Consider the following 22,943-nt stretch of genomic DNA (forward strand, 5'->3'; position numbering starts at 1 on the left):
GAAGAAAAATGTTGCTTTTAACCATCTTAAATGAAACAGTGTCAAATCTTTTTTTAAACCCCCCCCCTTTTTTTAGTAGTATATGTTTAACACAGAACTGTTCTCTCTCATATATAACATACACACATATCTACATAGATAGATATCTATACTCTGGTCTCTGCTGATGCTGGATTGTGTACTTTGGTTCCAAATGAGGTGTGCGATTGACTGATCAGTTTGTAACTCTGGTGTTCGTAACTCTGAGGTTCTACTGAATGTTGTTGAGGAGTCTGTCTCCCCTTCCGGGGCAGAGTTAAAGGTCATGCCATTCTGCACTGGATGTAAGTAAATCAGAGCAAAATTTGACACTGAACTTCCTTTTGGTTCGCTCTGCTTCATAGGGAAAGGAAGCGTAAAACCCTAATTTATAAATGGTTGAAGGGAATTATACATTAAGGCCTTGATTCAACAGCAACAACAAAAAACCACGGCTTTGGAAGGGCTATAAACCCTCTTGCTTCAGAGCACAAATCAACCTCTAACTAATGAAAAATGTGCTACTTGAGGGAAAATTAATCCATGACTGCCCTTCTGCAGGGTGTCTTGCACTTTTCTCTGCCAGCTTCTATTGGACCCTGCTAAAGAAGAATACTGGGTTAGATGGACCAGTGGTTTGATCTGCTATGGCAACTCCAGTACAATAAGAAACCAACCACCTTCTGTAATCACAAAGCATCTTCCATTTCCAAATCTGACCTCCAACAAGAGAACCATAGTCTTAAATATTTGTCCTTCTTTCTAATGGCCTGTTGTTTTAATAGGATAACTACATCTAAGAACAATGGAATCATTTGCTTTTCAAATTGACCAATCTTGACAGAACAAGCATATGGTCAGAATGTCAAAGAACACAGCAGTGCTCCAAAGATCGAATCGGTGATAAAGGGAAAGCTGATTTCTAAATACATATTTCACAGGAACTATCACTGAAGAATTTAATATTTATTGAACAACAATAATATGTGTATATGTCATCTCTGAAAGGTACAAGGTAAAAAATACTACCTGGTTCCTTTAAAGTACAGATCTTCTCATATGGACTGTAGTCCAGTTCATTTTGTGGTTGTCTGAAAAACTATTAATGTGTAGAAATCTGTATTAAATGTGGGTTCAAGTAAAGGGGCCAAAGATCTCCCTCTTGTTGCAAAAGGGGCAAGTACTGGGAGACAGTGAACCATACCACCACATGCCCATGTTCACAGCTCTATTGAGGAGCTACCAGTTGATATCTCTAGTGGGCCACAGGACTAGGTTGGAGTACAGGCAGGCACACCAGACATCCCCGCCCTCTGCAGGTGGCACCACTTGGTGTTGGAGTGGGACATGAGGGTGAGGTAGTGAATAGTGTGGCGAGTGAGCAGGTACAGATGTTCACAGGGCACAGTTCAGCATCGGGAACATGTGCTTTTTGAAGTACTGGTATATTCCTGCTCAAAATTAAAGGCCCTCCCCCTCAACAAAGGGGAGGGAACACTAAGTCCAGGTACCAGCTGATTGCAGGACATAGCAATGGAGAAAACAGGAATGGGAGTGAAGTCAAAGTTTGAAAATCAAGGAACTGGAAGGGGACACTGTAGTTCTCTGCTCAGACAGCACTCACTGCAAATTGGTGAGGATTTTTACCAAACCTTTTCCAGGAAGTGGGGTACTGGGGTTGGGAGGATTTTGGGGGGAAAGACGTGTCCAAAGTACGTTTCCCAGTAAACCCAGTTAGTTTGGTGGTGGCAGTGGATATTCCAAGGACAAAGGATAAAATTAATTTGTACCTTGGGGAAGTTTTAACCTAAGCTGGTAAAAGTAAGTTTAGGAGGTTTTCATGCAGGTCCCCATATCTGTACCCTAGAGTTCAGAGTGGGGGAGGAACCTTGACAAGCCAGAAGAAGGGTTGCAACCTGATGTACCCTGTATAGATGTGCATGGGTCTCCCTCTTACCACCAAAGGGACAGGTGTTGGGAGTTCGTGAACCGTGCCAGGTGCATGTCTGTGCTCACAGCTCTTCAGAGGAGCCATCAGCTAATATCCCTGGCAGGGTGTGGAACAGACTGGCCCACTGGGGTTCCTCGCCCTGTTTAAGTGGCAACAGGTCCCACCACTTGTTGTTGGAGCAGGACATGAGGGCGAGGAAGTGAACTGAATGGGGCATGTGTGTGGATAGACGTTCACAGCACAGTTCGGTGTTGGAATGTGTGTAACGAATGAGGCAGGGGATTGCAGGAAAAGAAAAGAATCTTATGGTTAAGGTAACTGAATGCTGGCCTGGGGAACAGGATTCTGTCCCTGCCTGGGGTCTGATTTGAAGAAGTGCTGAGCACTCATAGCTGCTACTGAAGTCGCTGGAAGCTGGCTTCCAATAAATAAAGTGCTAACGAAAGCTAATTATTCTGAAAAATCAGGGTGTAGGGGCTGCCTATTGAGTACCCAAAATTAGTGGATATTTTTGACCATAATCTCTGTGGGTTGGTTCCCCATCTTAAAATGGGGGTAATAACACCCCCCCATCTCAAGGGATATTGTGAAAATGGTTTCCAAAGCTCGAATACCGAAGTAATGTGTGCCATACAAAAGCCTATGGGGAAATTAATAATTCTTTCTTCAGAGCAGGGTTTGAATAGCATGCAGTAAATAAGGCCTGGGGCCACCAGCTGAAGAATGAGGGGAAAACAAAATATTGAATAACTGCTCATTAACTGAGTACCATCCCTTCAGTGCACTGAATAAGGTAGGGGTCCTGTAGGAAAAAGTATATGATTATGTAATTAAAGACTGTATCATAATGCATATGCATGAGGAGGCTGAATTAAGGTTGCACATGTGTACTCATATTTAGAGAGGATATACAGAAAATGTGGCCACGCTACTTGTCCCATCACCTTTGAGTGGTAGGGCAGAATAATTGTGTAATATATAATTGTATTGAATCAGTATGTGTAGACTATAATTGGTGGCTGTTGTTTTTGTTTTGTATGAACGACAGTATGCAGAAAAGAATTGTATTGCAGCAGTATAAAGTCTGTGTATCCTAAATTATTTGTTGGCCCACAAAGGTATCCCATTGTTTACTATTTTCTCTTTGAAAAGAAGTAATACAGTTTGCGGGGGGAGGAAACTACCATCTGAATTTGTGATGGGGCAGGCATGCTTTGTTTAATTACAGCTTTATAATATTCAGTAAATAATTCCCTGAAAAAGTAGAAATCTGCCAGGGCTGCTCTGTAGAAACAAAAAGAAAAGGAGTACCTGTGGCACCTTAGAGACTAACCAATTTATCTGAGCATAAGCTTTCGTGAGCTACAGCTCACTTCATCGGATGCATACTGTGGAAACTGCAGAAGACATTATATACACAGAGACCATGAAACAATACCTCCTCCCACCCCACTCTCCTGCTGGTAATAGCTTATCTAAAGTGATCGCTCTCCTTACAATGTGTATGATAATCAAGGTGGGCCATTTCCAGCATAAATCCAAGTTTAACCAGAATGTCGGGGGGGGGGGGGGGGTAGGAAAAAACAAGGGGAAATAGGCTACCTTGCATAATGACTTAGCCACTCCCAGTCTCTATTTAAGCCTAAATTAATAGTATCCAATTTGCAAATGAATTCCAATTCAGCAGTTTCTCGCTGGAGTCTGGATTAGCAAAGATGTCACTTAAAAAAAAAAAGACTAGGGATTGAGAGGTGTGATCGTCAGTATGTTAGAGTTACAGCAGAAACAGGGCCCTTCCTTTTCAGTTTTTATTTTATTTTTTCCCGGGAATATTTCAGGGTCAATTACTACAACAACAGAAACAGGTGAAAATCGGAGGAAAAACTATTAATAATTTTTCTGGGTAAATATTGGAGTTTATTTTGGTGAATGGAAGGACAGGGAAAAGTGTTCAGTAGATTAATACTTTGATGAATGGAATTCAGTGTGGTTTACTGCAGAATTAAAACGGAACTCAGAACACAATGACACCTCCTGAGTTTAAGAAAACAATACATCTCTAATCCCCAGATAAAACTTTTTGTTTGAATAAACAGTTTATTGTTGCAGACTTAGAACTCTTAGCCTATAAATATTTACATTTAGTAATTGGGCCACACCATTTCAACGCATACACTCAACTTCATCTTTTTCTCCTGTTTCTCTTTTTTAAACTTTTGAATATCTCCTTGTGTTCTGAAACATATTCTGACACAGATTTTCATTTTCTTCCCATTTTAATGTCAGATCTTTAAACCATTATCTGCTAACAGCTTGAAATGTGTACATGGTGGGCGTAAGATTCATCAGTACGTTCAGATGCGCATGCGCTTCAGAGCTTGTGGGCGTGCCTGTTGTGTGTATCTTCTAGACACACTAATCCATAGTCTTACGTCAACAGGCAGCTTTGCATGTACACACAGACTATTATTGTAATACATATAGCTTATGCAATGTATTTTATTAGGATAATACAATACATTGCATGAGGTATATGTATTACAATAAGTTATTTTTTATATATTTGAATGATACAAAAGTAGGGTGTAAATTGGGGGGGATAATTATACCTTTTGTAAAACCCAGAATTTTTTCAGTAAAAATCAGCTTAACCTGAAAACAAAGGGGCTTAAGCATAGCCAATAGTCCTAAAATATCTTAACTGCTGGTGTTAAAGCAGCTTGGGTTGAGCAGAACTGAAGTTGCAACCAACATTTCATTTTTAAAGTAAATGTGATGGTTTAATAGAGTTAGGGCCCCATCTTGTAGGGGTTCACCTGCATGGTACCTGTTAGACTTACCCTGGTTCCAATCTAGCCATGAGCCCCATGCGCTGACTTCATTGGGTCTCCAAACAGGCATGAGGATCTGCCTGCATGGGAGTCGTTGCTAAATCAAGGCCAGTATTAAGCAGTTAGTTTGTATAATTAAAACATCATCTGAACAGTAAACAGGACTTAATACCAAAGAATGTAACACAACAGTATGATGATGAGACTACCTGGAATCTAACATTTTTATTTCAACTCTTCCAAATACACACTAAAGTAAATAGATGATGAACAAAAACCCAGCCCATTCTCTGAGCATATACTCCTGAAAGATAGTGTTAAAAAAAAATAGATCTGGTTGAATTATTTAATTCAAAGTATTTTTTCAACAAAGATGTCTTATCTCAAAATGGACATTTCTCTATTTTAAATTAACTTTATCTGGTTTTCATAAAAATCTCCAAATACTGAAAAACTGAATTTTTTTGTCCAAAAGTGTTTCTCAGACTAATTTTTTTGTTTTGCTTTCAGCAATCCCACCCCCTCCCCACCACCACTTTTTGGGTCATGGGGGATTTATTGAACACCTAAACATTTTTCAAGACAATTTTTGATTTAATTAAAATTAGTGATTTTTTTTTAAACTTTTCATGAAAATAAAGACAAATTTTGACCCGCTCTATTAAAGACATGTCAGTCTTTCCCTCTTCTGTGCAGGATCAAGAAATGGTGATAAGATCCCTTGGTGGTATGTTTATACACACAATGTTTAAAATGCAGAAGGTGGGTGAGCAGGTTGAATAATCCTGACTCTTGTGGAATTCATCCCTCTCTGACTATTGCTGAGCCACTTATGGGATGACTTCTATCCCTGTCTCTCGTTCAGAGTTACCTCTGTGGAGTAGATCTTTTTGCTTTTGAGATGCACCTGCTTGCATACATTATCAATCAATGTGTTGGTGTTGTATAGGGGCAAGTGCTGCTTTGGTCCTGCTTGAGCAGGGGCTTGGACTAGATGACCTTTTGAGGTCCCTTCTAACCCTGATATTCTGTGATTCTAAATGCATGGCATTTTCCAGGCAACTATAAAGGTCAAGCGTACCGAACACAACAGCGATTGTTGTGAAAGAGTCTACCACTTTAAGGCCCCAATCCTGTGCAAGTGGACCCTTGTACCCACCAGACTGGGAACTAGACTCTGAGCCTGCAAACACATATGCACATGCCTAACTTTGCAGCCTGAGAGTTCAATAGAATTCACCTTCCATAAGACTCACAATACAGTAGAATTCCCTTGAATTCAACAAGACTGCCTACCATGCATAAAGTTAAGCAGATGTATAGATCTTTGCATGGCAAAACAAAAAGGAAAGAAAAAGCCCTGAAAGGGCATCAGAGCATGGAAGAGACAGGGGCCCATATCCTAAACAGCCTGAAAGCTGTTTGCTTTGTGGAGTTATTACTTCGCTGAAAGTAAGGAAAGGACAAGGTAAATGACAGAACAATACGAATAAAAAATATCCCCTGGGGTAGGAGTGACAGACCAATAAAATAACTGTTTATACACGTTCATGGGTACATGGATAGCTCAGTGGTTTGAGCATTGGCCTGCTAAACCCAGGGTTGTGAGTTCAATCCTTGAGGGGGCCATTTAGGGATCTGGGGCAAAAATTGGGGATTGGTCCTGCTTTGAGCAGGGGCTTGGACTAGATGACCTCCTGAGGTCCCTTCCAACCCTGATATTCTATGTCATTAAATACAGAGTAGGGGAGCTGCTCTGGGGTTGATCAGTGCGGACATGCATCCGGCAAAGTGGGTATTCACCCACCAAAGCCTATGCTCCAATACGTCTGTTAGTCTACAAGCGGCCACAGGGACTCTTCGCCGCTTTTGCATTTTATTTGTTGCTCTGTTGGTTTTAAGCGCGATCTCCCTTCCGAGTATTGGTTTGTGAGGGCTGCAGCCCCTTCCCCCCCCCAGCGAACAGGCGGTGGGGCAGGGGTGGGTGCAGCACAGGACCCGGCTCCTGCCCCCCCGGCGCAGCAGGGAAGCGCGCCCGACAGCCTCTCCCTCCAGAGGCGGACGCCCGGGCTGCTGCCTGCTGCCCCAGGGCCCGCCGGAGAGCCGGGGCAGGGGCTGCTGGCGGGCGGGCGGGCTGGCTGGCGGGGGGGAACCTGCAGCGGAGCCGGCGCCGGCAGCCCGGGGAGGCGGCGGCCGGCCGGCTCCGCGCCAGGGGAGCCCCTGACGTGGGTGGCGCGCGCAGGGGAGGAGCCCCGCGGCGGGCTGGGGCCGGCGGCTTTATCAGCCCCGCAGGTCGCCAGGCGAGCGGCGCAGGCAGGGCTCGGCGAGCGACGGGCGGCCGCGCAGCGACTCTCCCTGCCCCGGCTCCTGGCAGCCCAGCGGCCCCCGGCCGGAGGGAGCCGAGACGGGGCCAGGCCCCGCGGGCTGGAGCAGCAGCGGCTGGGCGGGCGCCTCCGGGAGCGCTCCGAGCGCCTGTCCGCTGCCGGCCCGGGGACGTGCCCGGGGCTCTGCGGGGGGCCGGGGGAGGCGCGTGCGGCGTGGCGGAGCGCGGGTCGTTTGTTCTCGGGAGGGCTCGGGACTCGTGATGGTTCTCCTGCCCCTGCTGTTCGTTGCAGCCTCTCTGGGAGAGGTGAGGACTTCCGCCGCGGGACAGGTAAGCGGCTACGTCGCACCCCTCGCTTTGTCCGCCAGGTTGATGCCGCCGGCTTCTGTAGCGGCGGAGGGGGGCAGAGCTCGGGTGGCTGCTCTGTAGGCATTTGCCCGTACGGGCTAACCGCGCCAGGGCTGGTTGCTGCCGGGCTGCTCCCTCCAGTTAGATCGCCGTGCAGCGGAGCAGCAGTGCCTTCCTTTATTTTCACCTACATCCGCCGACCCCTGCTAAGGCTGGGGTTGGTTTCATCGCGTTTTCTTCAATGGACTGACTGTTGAGTGGCTTGATCTCGGAGGAATGATTGCTACCGAAGCTAGGCGCTTCCCCCATAACGTAAACCGTGATTAGTCCCTCCGGTGATTAATAATCTCAGCAGAGAGAGAGAAGACTTAAGTGAGCTGTAGCTCAGGAAAGCTTAGGCTCAAATAAATTGGTTAGCCTCTAAGGTGCCACAAGTCCTCCTTTTTCTTTTTGCGAGTACAGACTAAGACGGCTGCTACTCTGAAATCTGTTCGTTTGCTTAGCTCTCACCGTCCCTCTGTCCCGGGGCATGTGGAATCATGAATGAATCTGGAAGCTTGCTCTCTTGTCTCTCTCCCCCTTTCATTCTGATCCTTTAAGAAATCCATTCAAAGCGGGGTTTTCTTTTCAAGGTGCTTGTAATTGTCTTCTGGTCTCTCTCATGCCAGTGAGGAAACGCGTGGGCTGCGGAGGAAATCATTCGGCTTTAAAGGGAGAGCGATCCATTATGCACGTGTCAAAAGGGAATTGCTTGGACAATCCTTTTGCTGCAAAGTTTGCTTTGACAGATCGGGGGGGGGGGAGGAGGAGTGGTGGGAGCGTTTCCTGGCTTTTCCCTTTCTGAGCATGTCTCTCCGCTGCCCTCCCCACCCCCTTCTTTTTGCAGAGTTTAGTGTCCCCTTTTCTGTCCCCAGCAAGGTAAACCACAAACTTGAATGAGTCCTTAGTCTGGCAGCAGCTACCTTGAGTCCTATCCCGCAGCCAGCTGGGAGTTTTGTCATTGACTCCAGCAGGGTGCAGCAGGCTGCTCTGTCTGAATCCTGTGTATGTAGCGCTCCCATCTCTTTGCATGAGCTATTCAGCTTGATGCCTAACTGCCTGTACGTAGGGAAGGGTAGTTTGCTTTCCTTGGTTTCCCTGGTATCAAAACTGTCACCATATATGCCCGATTATTCCTTCACACGCCCACTCTTCAGGAATCATAGCGTTAATTCATTTTAAGGCCTTTCTTTGGCCACTGGAATTATTTTTTGGCACAGTGTCACAATTTATAGAATGGTTCATTCAGAATTAGGACTTCTTAGCTGCTCTATTTATGTTAAACTTATTATGGAGTCTATTCGTATATTGGTGGGAACAGCTGGTTATTCAGTTAGGGAAAAACGCCACCTCAGAAAACCAAAAGCAGAAATCTACCAACAGTGCAGTACAAACCAAGTGATTTTCCACTTTCCAGAAACACATATTTTGCAGTAAGTAACACAGCACATAATAATTAAACTAACAGTTTTGTGTGTGTGTGTGTTTTTTTTTCCCCTCTGCAGGCTGGTAAAGAAGGAACGATCCAAATAGGTAAGAATCGTTTTTGTTTTGCTTTTCCCCCGAAAAGGAAAGTGAAGTAAATAAGCTCAATAAGTCAGTTTATTTAAACTTCTTTTCTTGAAGAAGACACTATTAGTGCATGTGCAGACTAACAACATTTTCACACTTGAACCATAGATTCTTCCTTCCAGCAGAAATGTATAGATCTGCAGTAATGTAATTTGTCTTTATGCCCTCTCATTTTCACCCTCACACTTCAACAAAATCTACGCTTTCCTTTTTAAAAGAACAAAACCAACAAAAGTTAAAAACTGGAGCACGGTTAAACTGGCCGTTCAAATCTCATGGTAAATCAGATATGTGGGATTCTTTTTGTCTGAGTACTTTTCTGAAAAAAGGAAGCAATACTTACTCAGTTTTGGGAAGGGCAAAACATGTTTTTGGACAGTCTTGATATCGTGTGTAAGCATTTAATGTTTTTTTTTTTTTTTTTTAGCAAGACATATTTTGTTATGATGACGGAATACAGGGTGAATAAGGGACCTGAAGAAAAGGTTTCTCCCTCAGTATCCATTGGTCACTTTAAAACCTTGCCATCTCTATTACAAATTTAAATCACTTTGTTTTTGAACTACTGCATTTCTCAAGGGATAGTGGTGAAAAGAAGAGACTGGAAATTCTGGAACAAATACTGTGCTGGTGCAAATGGGAGCAGTTCCATCGATTTCAGTACAGCTGTGCCAGCTGAGAATTTGGTCCTCTATCTTTATGGAAGGGAATGAGTTCTAGCTAGCAGAATATAGGAATAGGTGTCTGGTCTCTTGGATGCTCTTCTTGGGTTAGTATTTGACCTGGGGAGTGTAACCGTATGCATTCCTCCGTTTACTCATCTGTGAAAAGGGTGTTTATAATACTTCTGTGGGATGTTATGAGGCTTACTTAATGTTTGTTACAGTGCTTTGAAACTCTCAAATGAAAGGTCGCTATATAGGAGAGTAATGCTTCCACCCCAGCAAAATCTCCCAATTTGAAGTTTTAACCTTCCAGCATATGCCAGGTGTTCTGAAAGCAAGTTCAAGCATTTTCCTGAGTTGTGGAGGTCTTTCTCTTAATTTTAATTCTGGCACTGAATTCTAATGTGTTGAGGTTAATTTCTGATACTACTCTGAGTAATGGGAAATGAGGCACTTGTGTGGGTTTATGTTTAATTGGCAAACCCTTTTTTTTTCCAACTGTGTGCTGACCTTGTGTTTTGTGTTTGGTTGTTTCTATGCAGTTTGGATTGTTTTTGCATTTCAGTAACCATAAGCTATATGGAAATGCTGCTCTTAGAAATTATATCGTACTTCAGGAAAAAAAATCCTTATCCTGGAAAATAGATCTTTTCTCTCTCTCTTTATTTTGTCTTTTTCATGTCTCAGTTGCCACGGTTTGAGAATGTTCTTGAGACACTCACAGAGGCTAGGGATACAATCTTGCATACATGGGGCAAATGTGTGTCTCTGGGCATAACTGGGCTGTGTGCTCCATAGGGGATAGATCAGGATAGAATTCTCCTTTTAATCCTGAGGTGGTAATAGGAGCCTGTGCAGTTGCTGTATTGCTTCCTTAGTAATCTATTGCGGATTCACTGGTCCTACTCAGGGCCATCCCTAGGTGGGTGTGGGGCCTGGAGTGGAAGTGACGAATCCGTCACTTCTGGAACCGACCCGTCCCTTCCGGGACTAACTGCTTCAGCCAACAGCACTGGCCTGCGGGGCTTCCGAAGCGTGGGGCCCAGAGCGGTTGCCTCAATTTGCCATACCCAAGGGTTGGCTCTGGTCCTACTCACAGTCTGCGCCTGTACCCCAGCCTATTTTCACAGTGGTGTGGCTGGGGCTCCTGTTGAGCATAGCTGCATAGTGCTTGACATCTTGTGAGAGCTCACTGCAGCCTACTGTCTCCTGCATAGTAGAACTACATTGATTTCATTGCCTTCAGGCTCCTCTGTGACTCTTTCTTGGGCAGGTAGATTTGGCCCATAAGCTTCTCAGATCTTCTGCTTTTGAGGAGGCTTACCAAACACGATTGTAAGTGACTTGCTTTACCTACTGCATTTTCCTGAATAGATAGTGTCTTGGTGGAGAAACACTTTTGCATTTAAAACATATCTGGTGCTGGTTTTTGCCCTAATTTGTACTGAAAGGGCATTTTTAAACCATTATTTTTAAAATGTCTTTGGTCCTGTGAAATCTGATTGTTTTTGCTGTGAAATACGTACAGTGGAATCTGTCTTAGAACCGTCTCCAAGTAGGTAGCAACCACTTTCAAGTATCCTCTTGCAGCTTCCTATACACTTTTCTTTGACCTTTAGTCTATGGCTGCCTCTATTAAGCAGCTGATCTTTGCTTGTACCCTGAGTGGTCATTTAAGATGAGTTTAATTGTGTAGGTTTTTTTTTTTTAAATACACCCACATAGAATGTATAAACACAGTGAACTGCACTAAATTAATGTATTAAATTACTACATAACTTAATTCAATGAGCAGGTGCACAATAATTGTCAAGCAGAAATCTTATTGTGAATGATATGACTTTTCAGATGTTGGAATTAGAAAAGCATTCTTGTGAGACGGTTTCGGAACTTGATTTGGTGCCGCTTCTCCATTCTGTGTGCTCCAGAATTCCACAATGTGTGCGTGCTGTGAGCTGACAGTGCTGTTCTTGCTACCACTTGAAGGATGCTTTGGTTTCCAACTCTGAAATGACACTGGCAGGCTGCCTTTGGAGAGAGTGAACAGCTTGTCGTCTTATCTGCATAAACCAGTTTCACTGGAGTGATGCAAAGGGTCTGTCATGCTATAGGAACTGTGAAAATACCAGAGAGCATCCTGTATGGCCACTCAGGAAAGGAATACTTGAGTTGCTAATAGCACTGGGTCAAGTTCACAGTACAGGAAATGGAGTCATTGAGGGCAATAATTCACTAGCCACTAAACTGGAGAGCCTCCGTTTTTGTTTACCCTGCTTGAGAAACCTTGAATTTGATTTTTTTAGAAGTGCTTAAACAACCACAGCTCCTACTGATGTCCGACCCCCGAGGGCACCTTTCTTATTCCATCTTCTGCTTCCACTCACTCAGACCTTGCTTCTGGCCAAAAAGTGCCAGATACAGCTCCCTCTGAAGCATGTATGTGATGGTTCTGAATTGGCTGGACTGCTCAGAAGAGAGCAACCAAAATTGCTTCCTAACTTCTTAGGGCTCTCAATACTTAACACAGGCAAGGGCAGTAAGATTGAGTCCCTAGTTGGGATTGTATCATTACCCTTCTCAGTGTTGAGAAATACTTTTGCTAAATGACTGGAGCAGTTTTGCCTCTGCCCTTTATAAGGCTTATCACAGTCTCTGTTCTACCATGATAAAAGTGACAGATGTATTAGGAGTTAAGCATTTCTTTCCTCTGAAAGTGTAAGAATTCTTAACACTCATTCCCAGTTTTTCCCTTGAAAAATTGGCTCTGGATGCTCCCACCCTAGATATATTACAGTATGCAAAATGGTATGCCCCTTTGTGCCCAATAAGCTGATAATGTGCTACGCTGGTCCTTTCAGCTTGGAGGTTATCTATTCTACACGAATCCAAGTTTTGTTACCACTATCCTTCTCATATGATGTGTGTTTACTGATGAAATGACCAAATAACTACCTTCTCCAGTATTGGATACTGTCAGCTTAGATAGTATGTAACAAACAGTAGTTATGGTGGAAGCAAAGGAGCCATACCTTTGTGGTAAAAGTAATACAGATGTCATGTCATATCCCTGCAGGTTTCCGAGCTGCTACTTCTGCCTTGGAATATTACATGGTAGCTATTGTATTTCATCCTGCAGAGAAGCTATAACTTGCTGTCATGCTATGATTAATTCATCACTATGAGCTAGATTCTGCCACCCTGACTGGCACTAAATACACTGTACAACTGCTCAAAGTAATCAGTGAAGGGACTCAAGTAGTCAGATACTACTCAGGTGGCAGACTGTGGCCCTACAACCTCAGTGCAGATTCAAGTTGGAGGATAGAAGCCCTTGTTTAAATACTTATTTACTGGTAATAATTAGCAAAGAAAAACTTCTGAAATATTAAACGAAAAACTTTACAAACTGGCTACCTTTAATTAGACATCTAAATAACTTGTCCTGATTTCCAGAGGTGCAAAATACTCATTGCCTTCAGTAGAATTTGTAGGCATTCAGCATTTCAGAAAATAAGCACCTAAATAAGTTGACTTATCTGTGTATTTGGTGCTTTACTTTCCCCAGGTTCCAAAATTTGGCCAATACATTCTATTAAGAGAAAAAAATCTCCCATAATGAAACAATCCCTCTTTCAAATGCAGTTGTGCAAAGAAAGTGTAGGACATTTGAATCTTAATTATCGTTCGTTCTAATAAGGTAAATAACGTCAACTTGTGTGGTTCAGACGTGCTAATGCTTTAATATTGTTTAGATTTAAAAAAATATTATGAATATATTTTTCTTACAGATGCATCTTTTACCTGACTGTGTTTTGGAACGCTTAATAAAAGAATGTGATATTTTTATAAATGATTACTTTTGTCTTAAACAATGAACAATTTTGAACATAAAATTCACCTCTTTCTCCTCATGCTTTTCACTGATTATTAGTAAGACTTGGAATTAGCAAAACAGTGCAGCTTTGAAAATGGAGAAACTGAAAAAAATAACCCCTACAGATGGAATAGCATTTCCATAAACTGTAGTCTACAAAAAAAGATGACTGAAGTCAGTGGAAGAGTTTGGCTCTCTTCAGTATTTAAGCTTGTCACATTTAATTTTGATTGCCTTTGAACAAATGAGACTTCCTTTTCCATTTCAACATTTACAGACCTTGGAAAGTCCTCTGCTGATGGCAAAAACTTTAATATGTCTCTTCCCATCCTTCATGCCCACCTCCTTGTGGTCAGCTGGCTGTTCTCATTATTAATGACTGCAATTTGCTTGCCCCCACAAACTGAAATCTGGGAACATTACCATAAAAAGTACAAAGTAACTTCTCAGATGTGCTGCAAATTCAGGCTTTGCTTGTCAGGCTGTCATTTGTGCATTTTGGATGTCTGCTTGTGTGAAAAATACACATATTCTGTTGTGGGTAAAAGTAAGAAATCACCTGTGTTTTACTGATCTGTAAGTGAATTTTAAGTAGAAATGGTCCTAAAATGTGAAATTTGGATCTGGATATTTAGCCCCACTGAAATTTGGGGGATATTAGGATTGAGAGTTGTGATTGGGCCCAGTGACAAAACTTGGATGTGTTCAGATTTCAACTTCTTTGCTTCCTATTCCCTGCTTACTCCAAAAAGCAAACAAATACTCTCAGGAAAAAGTGGAATCTGGAGTTTTGATTTGGTTCCATCTCTAACTCTCAGGATAAAATTTTTTGATCCTTACATAAAATTCCCAGTGATTTTTAAATGGGAGTCCTGCATGAGGTAAGGATTACAGGATCAGGCCCTAAAATGATACGCATAATGTTTAAAAGCATTTTTAATGCTGATGTGACTGTATTGATTATGGGTGAGAGTGAATGCCTCCTTCAGGAAAGATCCCACTGTGAGTTGGTAATTTTAATTGTGGTATGCATAGTAGTTTTCAGCACAATGAATGGTATGAATGACTAGGGTATGTTCACTAACCTTGACTGCAATATTTCCAGAACATGCTTGAAAAATTTCCATTTCCATACACCAGCTATTAGTACATTATTTTTCCTGACTGCCTCTACTGTTAGTAATATCAGTTAGAAATTGAGGAAATTTAATGCAGAATCAACTCGGCTGCAAAACTAGGTAATCCCAACTGTGGGGAATGGGTTAGTGTTCTGTGACATGAAGCTGTCAGCGACAGTAAGTGTCATAGAAGGGGCACTATTTCAATCTTTGGAGTGGTGGAAAGGGGTGAAGATGCCAAACTGTATATCTCAGCCTGTGTTCTGAAGCCAGGATTGTGTTTTACCATGATAGGGTTGTGGAGCGTTTTTTAGAGGGTAAGAAATAGATTATAATTAGGAGAAATAGTTGAATGTAGCAATTGAGAATTTTCCAATTACATTATCAGTACTGGGTAGTCTGCATAAATAGGTTCTGGATTATTCAGTGGATTGATATTGGATACGAGAGCCTTTTACCTCTGTCATACATTCAAATCTGTTTTAGGCTGAGAATGGATAAGTTTTAATGCGTTTAATTAAGTATGTTTATTTAGAGGTATTTCTGTGGCACACATCAGTATCTGAGCCACTCAATAGTAAAGATATATATCAAATGGTACCAAGAAGGTAGCACTGCCCTCTACCCCCCCGCCCCAACACCCACTTTATAGGAATCGGGACTGGTTAATTCTTTTTGCATTGGCTGTCTTTATTACATGATCATTTGAGGAAATTCTGCCTTGAGCCAAGTGTGCCTCACAGCATGCTCCATAGGTGGTAAGATTTATGCTCAGACTCATATCCTGCAGCAGTTTGGTCCAGAATCATTGCCCTTGCACAGGGAATGCCATTCCTTCTACCAGCACAGGAAGAGACCTGGACATCTAATAGCCTGATTCTCCTCTCATTGATGCTTAGTGTAAATTGAGAGTTAACGCCACTGACTTAAGTGGTGTTACACTGGTGTAAAATCAGTATAAAGTGGAGAAATAGCAGGCCCCAGTATATCCTGGTTGAGGAAATATGGTGGGAAGTAAAGAAACAGAGACCCTCCCTTGGGTAACTTAGCCATAGTCCACATGAGGCTTAAGTTCAGGATGGTTGGCCATTAGGTGGTTATTTGAAATAAATCATAGCTGTCCTTTAACAGTTAACTTCCTACGAGACAGCTATCCATATACCACTAAAAAGCAAGTTTGTTGCCAGTCTCCTAGAAGATGGACTGCATGGGAAGGGAGGAAAAAAGTTACCCTCTCCCAACTAAGTGGCTCTTCCAGGAGACTGGTGAGGAACTATGGGGTAGCATGCACTGCCATTGCTTGTCTTGTACCTGTTACACAGCACACAGAGGACTTACATTTCATGGACTGGCATTCTGGCACGCTTCGAGCATTCTATTCACTCCTGCAAATATGTGCATCTAGGACCCAATTTAAAGCCTACAGATCAGCTACTTTTGCTGCTTATCAGGTAGGAATTGTGGCTCAAATCCTCTGTTCTGACCAGTGGTGGCAGATAGAGGGCAGGTAGGCAAAAGTGGCTTTAACCCACCTTTACTCTTCCTCCAGTCTGGGCATGCTTACCTGCTGGATGCCTGGGCTAAGTTAGATCTGTCCCAGGACTACGCTGATTTACACAGCCTCAACAGCTAGGCAGCTGGGGGTTTCAGCAATGTATAGAGGCATCCTAATTATGCCTCCTTTCTCCCCTGTGCCTAGGGCAGGGAACAGTGATGACACAGAGCCACCAAAGCAGATCCTACACCACCTGAGGATCCCTCCTATGGAGGTACAATTCACAGGGTGTTGGATGTGCTGGCTTTACAGGTGCCCTATCACTGGAGCAGGGTCCAGGATCTTGCCCAGCATCTCTCAAAGTTGGTTTTCTCACCTTCTCCATTCTCCTGTGTCTTTTACCATATCCTGCTTCAGGTTTCAGGAAGGGAAAGAGTAGGTCAGTGGGTAAAAAAGACCTCCATTGGAGAGCCACGGAGGGACATGTCAGAGCCGATAGGATTCCCGTCCGCTCGGCTGTGTTAATACATTGACATGTTGAATCATTGCAGTGGCATTTGCTGGGATGACTCTAGCTAAGAATCCCTCGGGTTTTATTTTTACACTATAAATCAGTTTTCTGAGAATGCCGAGTTACAGTACAAAACATGACACTTTCTTTGGGAAGCTGCCATGCAAGGAAACAAACTACTTTGTTTAATGCACATGTAGAAGAATCACATGGGGTTTTGTAAAGGAGAATCCGAGCAAATAGGTGTTCACTCATTTTTGGCACTTACACATAAAGAGCAAGGAATCTCCTGAGTACTTTGAAATGGAAAAAATTCAGGCCTTTGGTCTCCACTATGTATGAAGCCTAAATCATATGGGGGCCATGTGCAATTGGACACATACATTTGCACCTACCTAATTTAGGCCCTAGAGCCTTACAGTCAAGGTGCCTATCCTGGCATATCTTCATATGTTCAACCAACTTTGAAAACTGGGCCCATGTTCAATTTTATTTATTTATTTTTTTTAGTTTAAACATCCTTGCTATCACATGAAGGTACTAAACATTTGTGGCTTTTTATACAGATCATTGTAATAATATCTCTGTGCTTAGAATTGAAGTGATGTAATAAGATGAGTAAATATGATGCATTTAAAGGGCCAACTTCTGGTTGCATTGAAGTCAGTGGAAATCTTGCAACTGATATCTGTAAGCCTGAGCTTGGCTGAAATTGTTTTCTAAATACATAACATGATGGGCAATATTCTGTCGAATACATTTTCTCTTTCTGTTTGGATCTCTTCATGTTTATTTACAGGGGGAGAAATAATTCTGTGGTTAAAATTGCTGTGTCAGAATAACAGTAAAGACCTGACTGTGGCACAAAAGGAAGGAAATTCAGGATTGACTTTGAGGTCAAACAGAGTGGTGACATAAATTAGATTCCCTTACACTAACTAGGCCTGCTTACACCCATTCTATCTCTATAAAAGGGAAACTAAGTTGGCATAACTCAAGTGCTGTAAGCAGTTGGTCATTGGGTCCTCTGCTCGCCACTGGGTGGCACCTCCTTCTGTTGCGGTACGGCTGCTTCGTGGCTCAGCCCTCTGGCCAGCTCACCCTGTGATTTCCCTTTCTGGGGGAGTCTTTCAGAGTCCTTCTGCACCAGCTGCATCAGGCAGTCTGCATGCCTGCTCCCCTGGCTGTGTCATTCCACAGTGAGGGTATGTCTACACTACGGAATAAGGTCGAATTTATAGAAGTCGGTTTTTTAGAAATCGGTTTTATATATTCGAGTGTGTGTGTCCCCACAGAAAATGCTCTAAGTGCATTAAGTGCATTAACTCGGCGGAGCGCTTCCACAGTACCGAGGCTAGAGTCGACTTCCGGAGCGTTGCACTGTGGGTAGCTATCCCACAGTTCCCGCAGTCTCCGCTGCCCATTGGAATTCTGGGTTGAGATCCCAATGCCTGATGGGGCTAAAACATTGTCGCGGGTGGTTCTGGGTACATATCGTCAGGCCCCCGTTCCCTCCCTCCCTCCGTGAAAGCAAGGGCAGACAATCATTTCGCGCCTTTTTTCCTGAGTTACCTGTGCAGACGCCATACCACTGCAAGCATGGAGCCCGCTCAGGTAACCGTCACCCTATGTCTCCTGGGTGCTGGCAGACGCGGTACGGCTTTGCTGCACAGTAGCAGCAACCCATTGCCTTCTGGTAGCAGACGGTGCAATACGACTGGTAGTCGTCCTCGTCGTGTCCGAGGTGCTCCTGGCCACGTCGGCTGGGAGCGCCTGGGCAGACATGGGCGCAGGGACTAAATTTGGAGTGACTTGACCAGGTCATTCTCTTCAGTCCTGCAGTCAGTCCTATTGAACCGTCTTATGGTGAGCCGGCAGGCGATACGGACTGCTAGCAGTCGTACTGTACCATCTTCTGCCAGGCAGGCAAGAGATGAGGATTGCTAGCAGTCGTATTGTACCATCTTCTGCCGAGCAGCCATGAGATGTGGATGGCATGCAGTCCTTCTGCACCGTGTGCTGCCAGCCAAAGATGTAAAAGATAGATGGAGTGGGTCAAAACAAGAAATAGACCAGATTTGTTTTGTACTCATTTGCCTCCTCCCCTGTCTAGGGGACTCATTCCTCTAGGTCACTCACAGAGAAGGTGCAGCGAGGTAAATCTAGCCATGTATCAATCAGAGGCCAGGCTAACCTCCTTGTTCCAATAAGAACGATAACTTAGGTGCACCATTTCTTATTGGAACCCTCCGTGAAGTCCTGCCTGAAATACTCCTTGATGTACAGGCACCCCCTTTGTTGATTTTAGCTCCCTGAAGCCAACCCTGTAAGCCATGTCGTCAGTCGCCCCTCCCTCCGTCAGAGCAACGGCAGACAATCGTTCCGTGCCTTTTTTCTGTGCGGACGCCATACCAAGGCAAGCATGGAGGCCGCTCAGCTCACTTTGGCAATTAGGAGCACATTAAACACCACATGCATTATCCAGCAGTATATGCAGCACCAGAACCTGGCAAAGCGATACCGGGCGAGGAGGCGACGTCAGCGCGGTCACGTGAGTGATCAGGACATGGACACAGATTTCTCTGAAAGCATGGGCCCTGCCAATGCATGCATCATGGTGCTAATGGGGCAGGTTCATGCTGTGGAACGCCGATTCTGGGCTCGGGAATCAAGCACAGACTGGTGGGACCGCATAGTGTTGCAGGTCTGGGACGATTCCCAGTGGCTGCGAAACTTTCGCATGCGTAAGGGCACTTTCATGGAACTTTGTGACTTGCTTTCCCCTGCCCTGAGGCGCATGAATACCAAGATGAGAGCAGCCCTCACAGTTGAGAAGCGAGTGGCGATAGCCCTGTGGAAGCTTGCAACGCCAGACAGCTACCGGTCAGTTGGGAATCAATTTGGAGTGGGCAAATCTACTGTGGGGGCTGCTGTGATGCAAGTAGCCCACGCAATCAAAGATCTGCTGATATCAAGGGTAGTGACCCTGGGAAATGTGCAGGTCATAGTGGATGGCTTTGCTGCAATGGGATTCCCTAACTGTGGTGGGGCTATAGACGGAACCCATATCCCTATCTTGGCACCGGAGCACCAAGCTGCCGAGTACATAAACCGCAAGGGGTACTTTTCGATAGTGCTGCAAGCTCTGGTGGATCACAAGGGACGTTTCACCAACATCAACGTGGGATGGCCGGGAAAGGTGCATGATGCTCGCATCTTCAGGAACTCTGGTCTGCTTCAAAAGCTGCAGGAAGGGACTTTATTCCCAGACCAGAAAATAACTGTTGGGGATGTTGAAATGCCTATATGTATCCTTGGGGACCCAGCCTACCCCTTAATGCCATGGCTCATGAAGCCGTACACAGGCAGCCTGGACAGTAGTCAGGAGCTGTTCAACTACAGGCTGAGCAAGTGCAGAATGGTGGTAGAATGTGCATTTGGACGTTTAAAGGCGCGCTGGCGCAGTTTACTGACTCGCTTAGACCTCAGCGAAACCAATATTCACACTGTTATTACTGCTTGCTGTGTGCTCCACAATATCTGTGAGAGTAAGGGGGAGACGTTTATGGCGGGGTGGGAGGTTGAGGCAAATCGCCTGGCTGCTGGTTACGCGCAGCCAGACACCAGGGTGGTTAGAAGAGCACAGGAGGGCGCGGTACGCATCAGAGAAGCTTTGAAAACCAGTTTCATGAGTGGCCAGGCTACGGTGTGAAAGTTCTGTTTGTTTCTCCTTGATGAAACCCCCCACCCCTTGGTTCGCTCTACTTCCCTGTAAGCTAACCACCCGCCCCTCCTCCCTTCAATCACCGCTTGCAGAGGCAATAAAGTCATTGTTGCTTCACATTCATGCATTCTTTATTCATTCATCACACAAATAGGGGGATGACGACCAAGGTATCCCAGGAGGGGTGGTGGAGGAGGGAAGGAAAATGCCACACAGCACTTTAAGCACAGCACTTTAAAAGTTTACAACTTTAAAATTTATTGAATGACAGCCTTCTTTTTTTTGGGCAATCCTCTGTGGTGGAGTGGCTGGTTGGGCGGAGGCCCCCCCACCGCGTTCTTGGGCGTCTGGGTGTGGAGGCTATGGAACTTGGGGAGGAGGGCGGTTGGTTACAGAGGGGCTGCAGTGGCAGTCTGTGCTCCAGCTGCCTTTGCTGCAGCTCAACCATACACTGGAGCATACTGGTTTGGTCCTGCAGCAGCCTCAGCATTGAATCCTGCCTCCTCTCATCACGCTGCCGCCACATTTGAGCTTCAGCCCTCTCTTCAGCCCGCCACTTACTCTCTTCAGCCCGCCACCTCTCGTCCCGGTCATTTTGTGCTTTCCTGCACTCTGACATTATTTGCCTCCACGCATTCGTCTGTGCTCTGTCAGTGTGGGAGGACAGCATGAGCTCGGAGAACATTTCATCGCGAGTGCGTTTTTTTTTTCTTTCTAAGCTTCACTAGCCTCTGGGAAGGAGAAGATCCTGTGATCATTGAAACACATGCAGCTGGTGGAGAAAAAAAAAGGGACAGCGGTATTTAAAAAGACACATTTTATAAAACAGTGGCTACACGCTTTCAGGGTAAACCTTGCTGTTAACATTACATACATAGCACATGTGCTTTCGTTACAAGGTCGCATTTTGCCTCCTCCCACCGCGTGACTACCCCCTCAACCTTCCCCCCTCCCTGTGGCTAACAGCGGGGAACATTTCTGTTTAGCCACAGGCAAACAGCCCAGCAGGAATGGGCTCCTCTGAGTGTCCCCTGAAGAAAAGCACTCTATTTCAACCAGGTGACCATGAATTATATCTCACTCTCCTGAGGATAACACAGAGAGATAAAGAACGGATGTTGTTTGAATGCCAGCAAATATACACTGCAATGCTTTGTTCTACAATGATTCCCGAGTATGTGTTACTGGCCTGGAGTGGTAAAGTGTCCTACCATGAAGGACGCAATAAGGCTGCCCTCCCCAGAAACCTTTTGCAAAGGCTTTAGGACTACATCTAGGAGAACCGCAAATGCCAGGGCAAAGTAATCCTTTCACATGCTTGCTTTTAAACCATGTATAGTATTTTAAAAGGTACACTCACCAGAGGTCCCTTCTCTGCCTGCTGGGTCCAGGAGGCAGCCTTGGGTGGGTTCGGGGGGTACTGGCTCCAGGTCTAGGGTGAGAAACAGTTCCTGGCTGTCGGGAAAACCGGTTTCTCCGCTTGCTTGCTGTGAGCGATCTACAACCTCCTCCTCCTCATCATCTTCTTCGTCCCCAAAACCTGCTTCCGTATTGCCTCCATCTCCATTGAAGGAGTCAAACAACACGGCTGGGGTAGTGGTGGCTGAACCCCCTAAAATGGCATGCAGCTCATCATAGAAGCGGCATGTTTGGGGCTCTGACCCAGAGCGGCCGTTCGCCTCTCTGGTTTTCTGGTAGGCTTGCCTCAGCTCCTTCAGTTTCACGCGGCACTGCTTCGGGTCCCTGTTATGGCCTCTGTCCTTCATGCCCTGGGAGATTTTCACAAAGGTTTTGGCATTTCGAAAACTGGAACGGAGTTCTGATAGCACGGATTCCTCTCCCCAAACAGCGATCAGATCCCGTACCTCCCGTTCGGTCCATGCTGGTGCTCTTTTGCGATTCTGGGACTCCATCATGGTCACCTGTGCTGATGAGCTCTGCATGGTCACCTGCAGCTTGCCACGCTGGCCAAACAGGAAATGAGATTCAAAAGTTCGCGGTTCTTTTCCTGTCTACCTGGCCAGTGCATCTGAGTTGAGAGTGCTGTCCAGAGCGGTCATAATGGAGCACTCTGGGATAGCTCCCGGAGGCCAATACCATCGAATTGTGTCCACAGTACCCCAAATTCGAGCCGGCAACGTCGATTTAAGCGCTAATCCACTTGTCAGGGGTGGAGTAAGGAAATCGATTTTAAGAGCCCTTTAAGTCGAAATAAAGGGCTTCATTGTGTGGACGGGTGCAGGTTTACATCAATTTAACGCTGCTAAATTCGACCTAAAGTCCTAGTGTAGACCAGGGCTGAGTCTTCCCGTTCACTGCACCTAGCAATACCACTCTGCAGTGGATGGTAGGGAACCCAGGCCCACCCACTACCCTGGGTTCTAGTCCAGGGCCCTACAATGAGCAGTTAAGGTCTGGGACTTCACCATACCTACTGCTCTGTTTCTTGGACTCCTTCCTACCATGCTGCTTTA

The 22,943-nt window shown here is 44.9% G+C and overlaps 2 protein-coding genes across 2 annotated transcripts in view; one reads left to right on the forward strand and one right to left on the reverse strand.

Annotated features, from left to right (window-relative positions):
• The first annotated feature begins 7,049 nt into the window (after positions 1-7,049).
• The window catches only part of ADAMTS3 (ADAM metallopeptidase with thrombospondin type 1 motif 3), a 194,825-nt gene continuing 178,931 nt past the window's right edge, over positions 7,050-22,943 (forward strand). The window contains 2 exon segments of the mRNA XM_048847260.2: positions 7,050-7,453; positions 9,016-9,043. Of these exon segments, the coding sequence (XP_048703217.2) occupies positions 7,385-7,453; positions 9,016-9,043 (97 nt within the window). The 5' untranslated portion in view covers positions 7,050-7,384.
• On the reverse strand, positions 20,703-22,748 carry LOC125635507 (myb/SANT-like DNA-binding domain-containing protein 7). The gene is made up of 2 exons (XM_048847261.2): positions 21,830-22,748; positions 20,703-21,241 (listed from the first exon to the last, which is right to left on the reverse strand). The coding sequence occupies exons 1-2, from the start codon at positions 22,410-22,412 to the stop codon at positions 21,156-21,158; spliced, it is 669 nt and encodes a 222-aa protein (XP_048703218.1). The 5' UTR covers positions 22,413-22,748; the 3' UTR covers positions 20,703-21,155.

This window comes from Caretta caretta, chromosome 4, assembly GCF_965140235.1.
Source record: "Caretta caretta isolate rCarCar2 chromosome 4, rCarCar1.hap1, whole genome shotgun sequence".
Taxonomy (NCBI): domain Eukaryota; kingdom Metazoa; phylum Chordata; order Testudines; family Cheloniidae; genus Caretta; species Caretta caretta.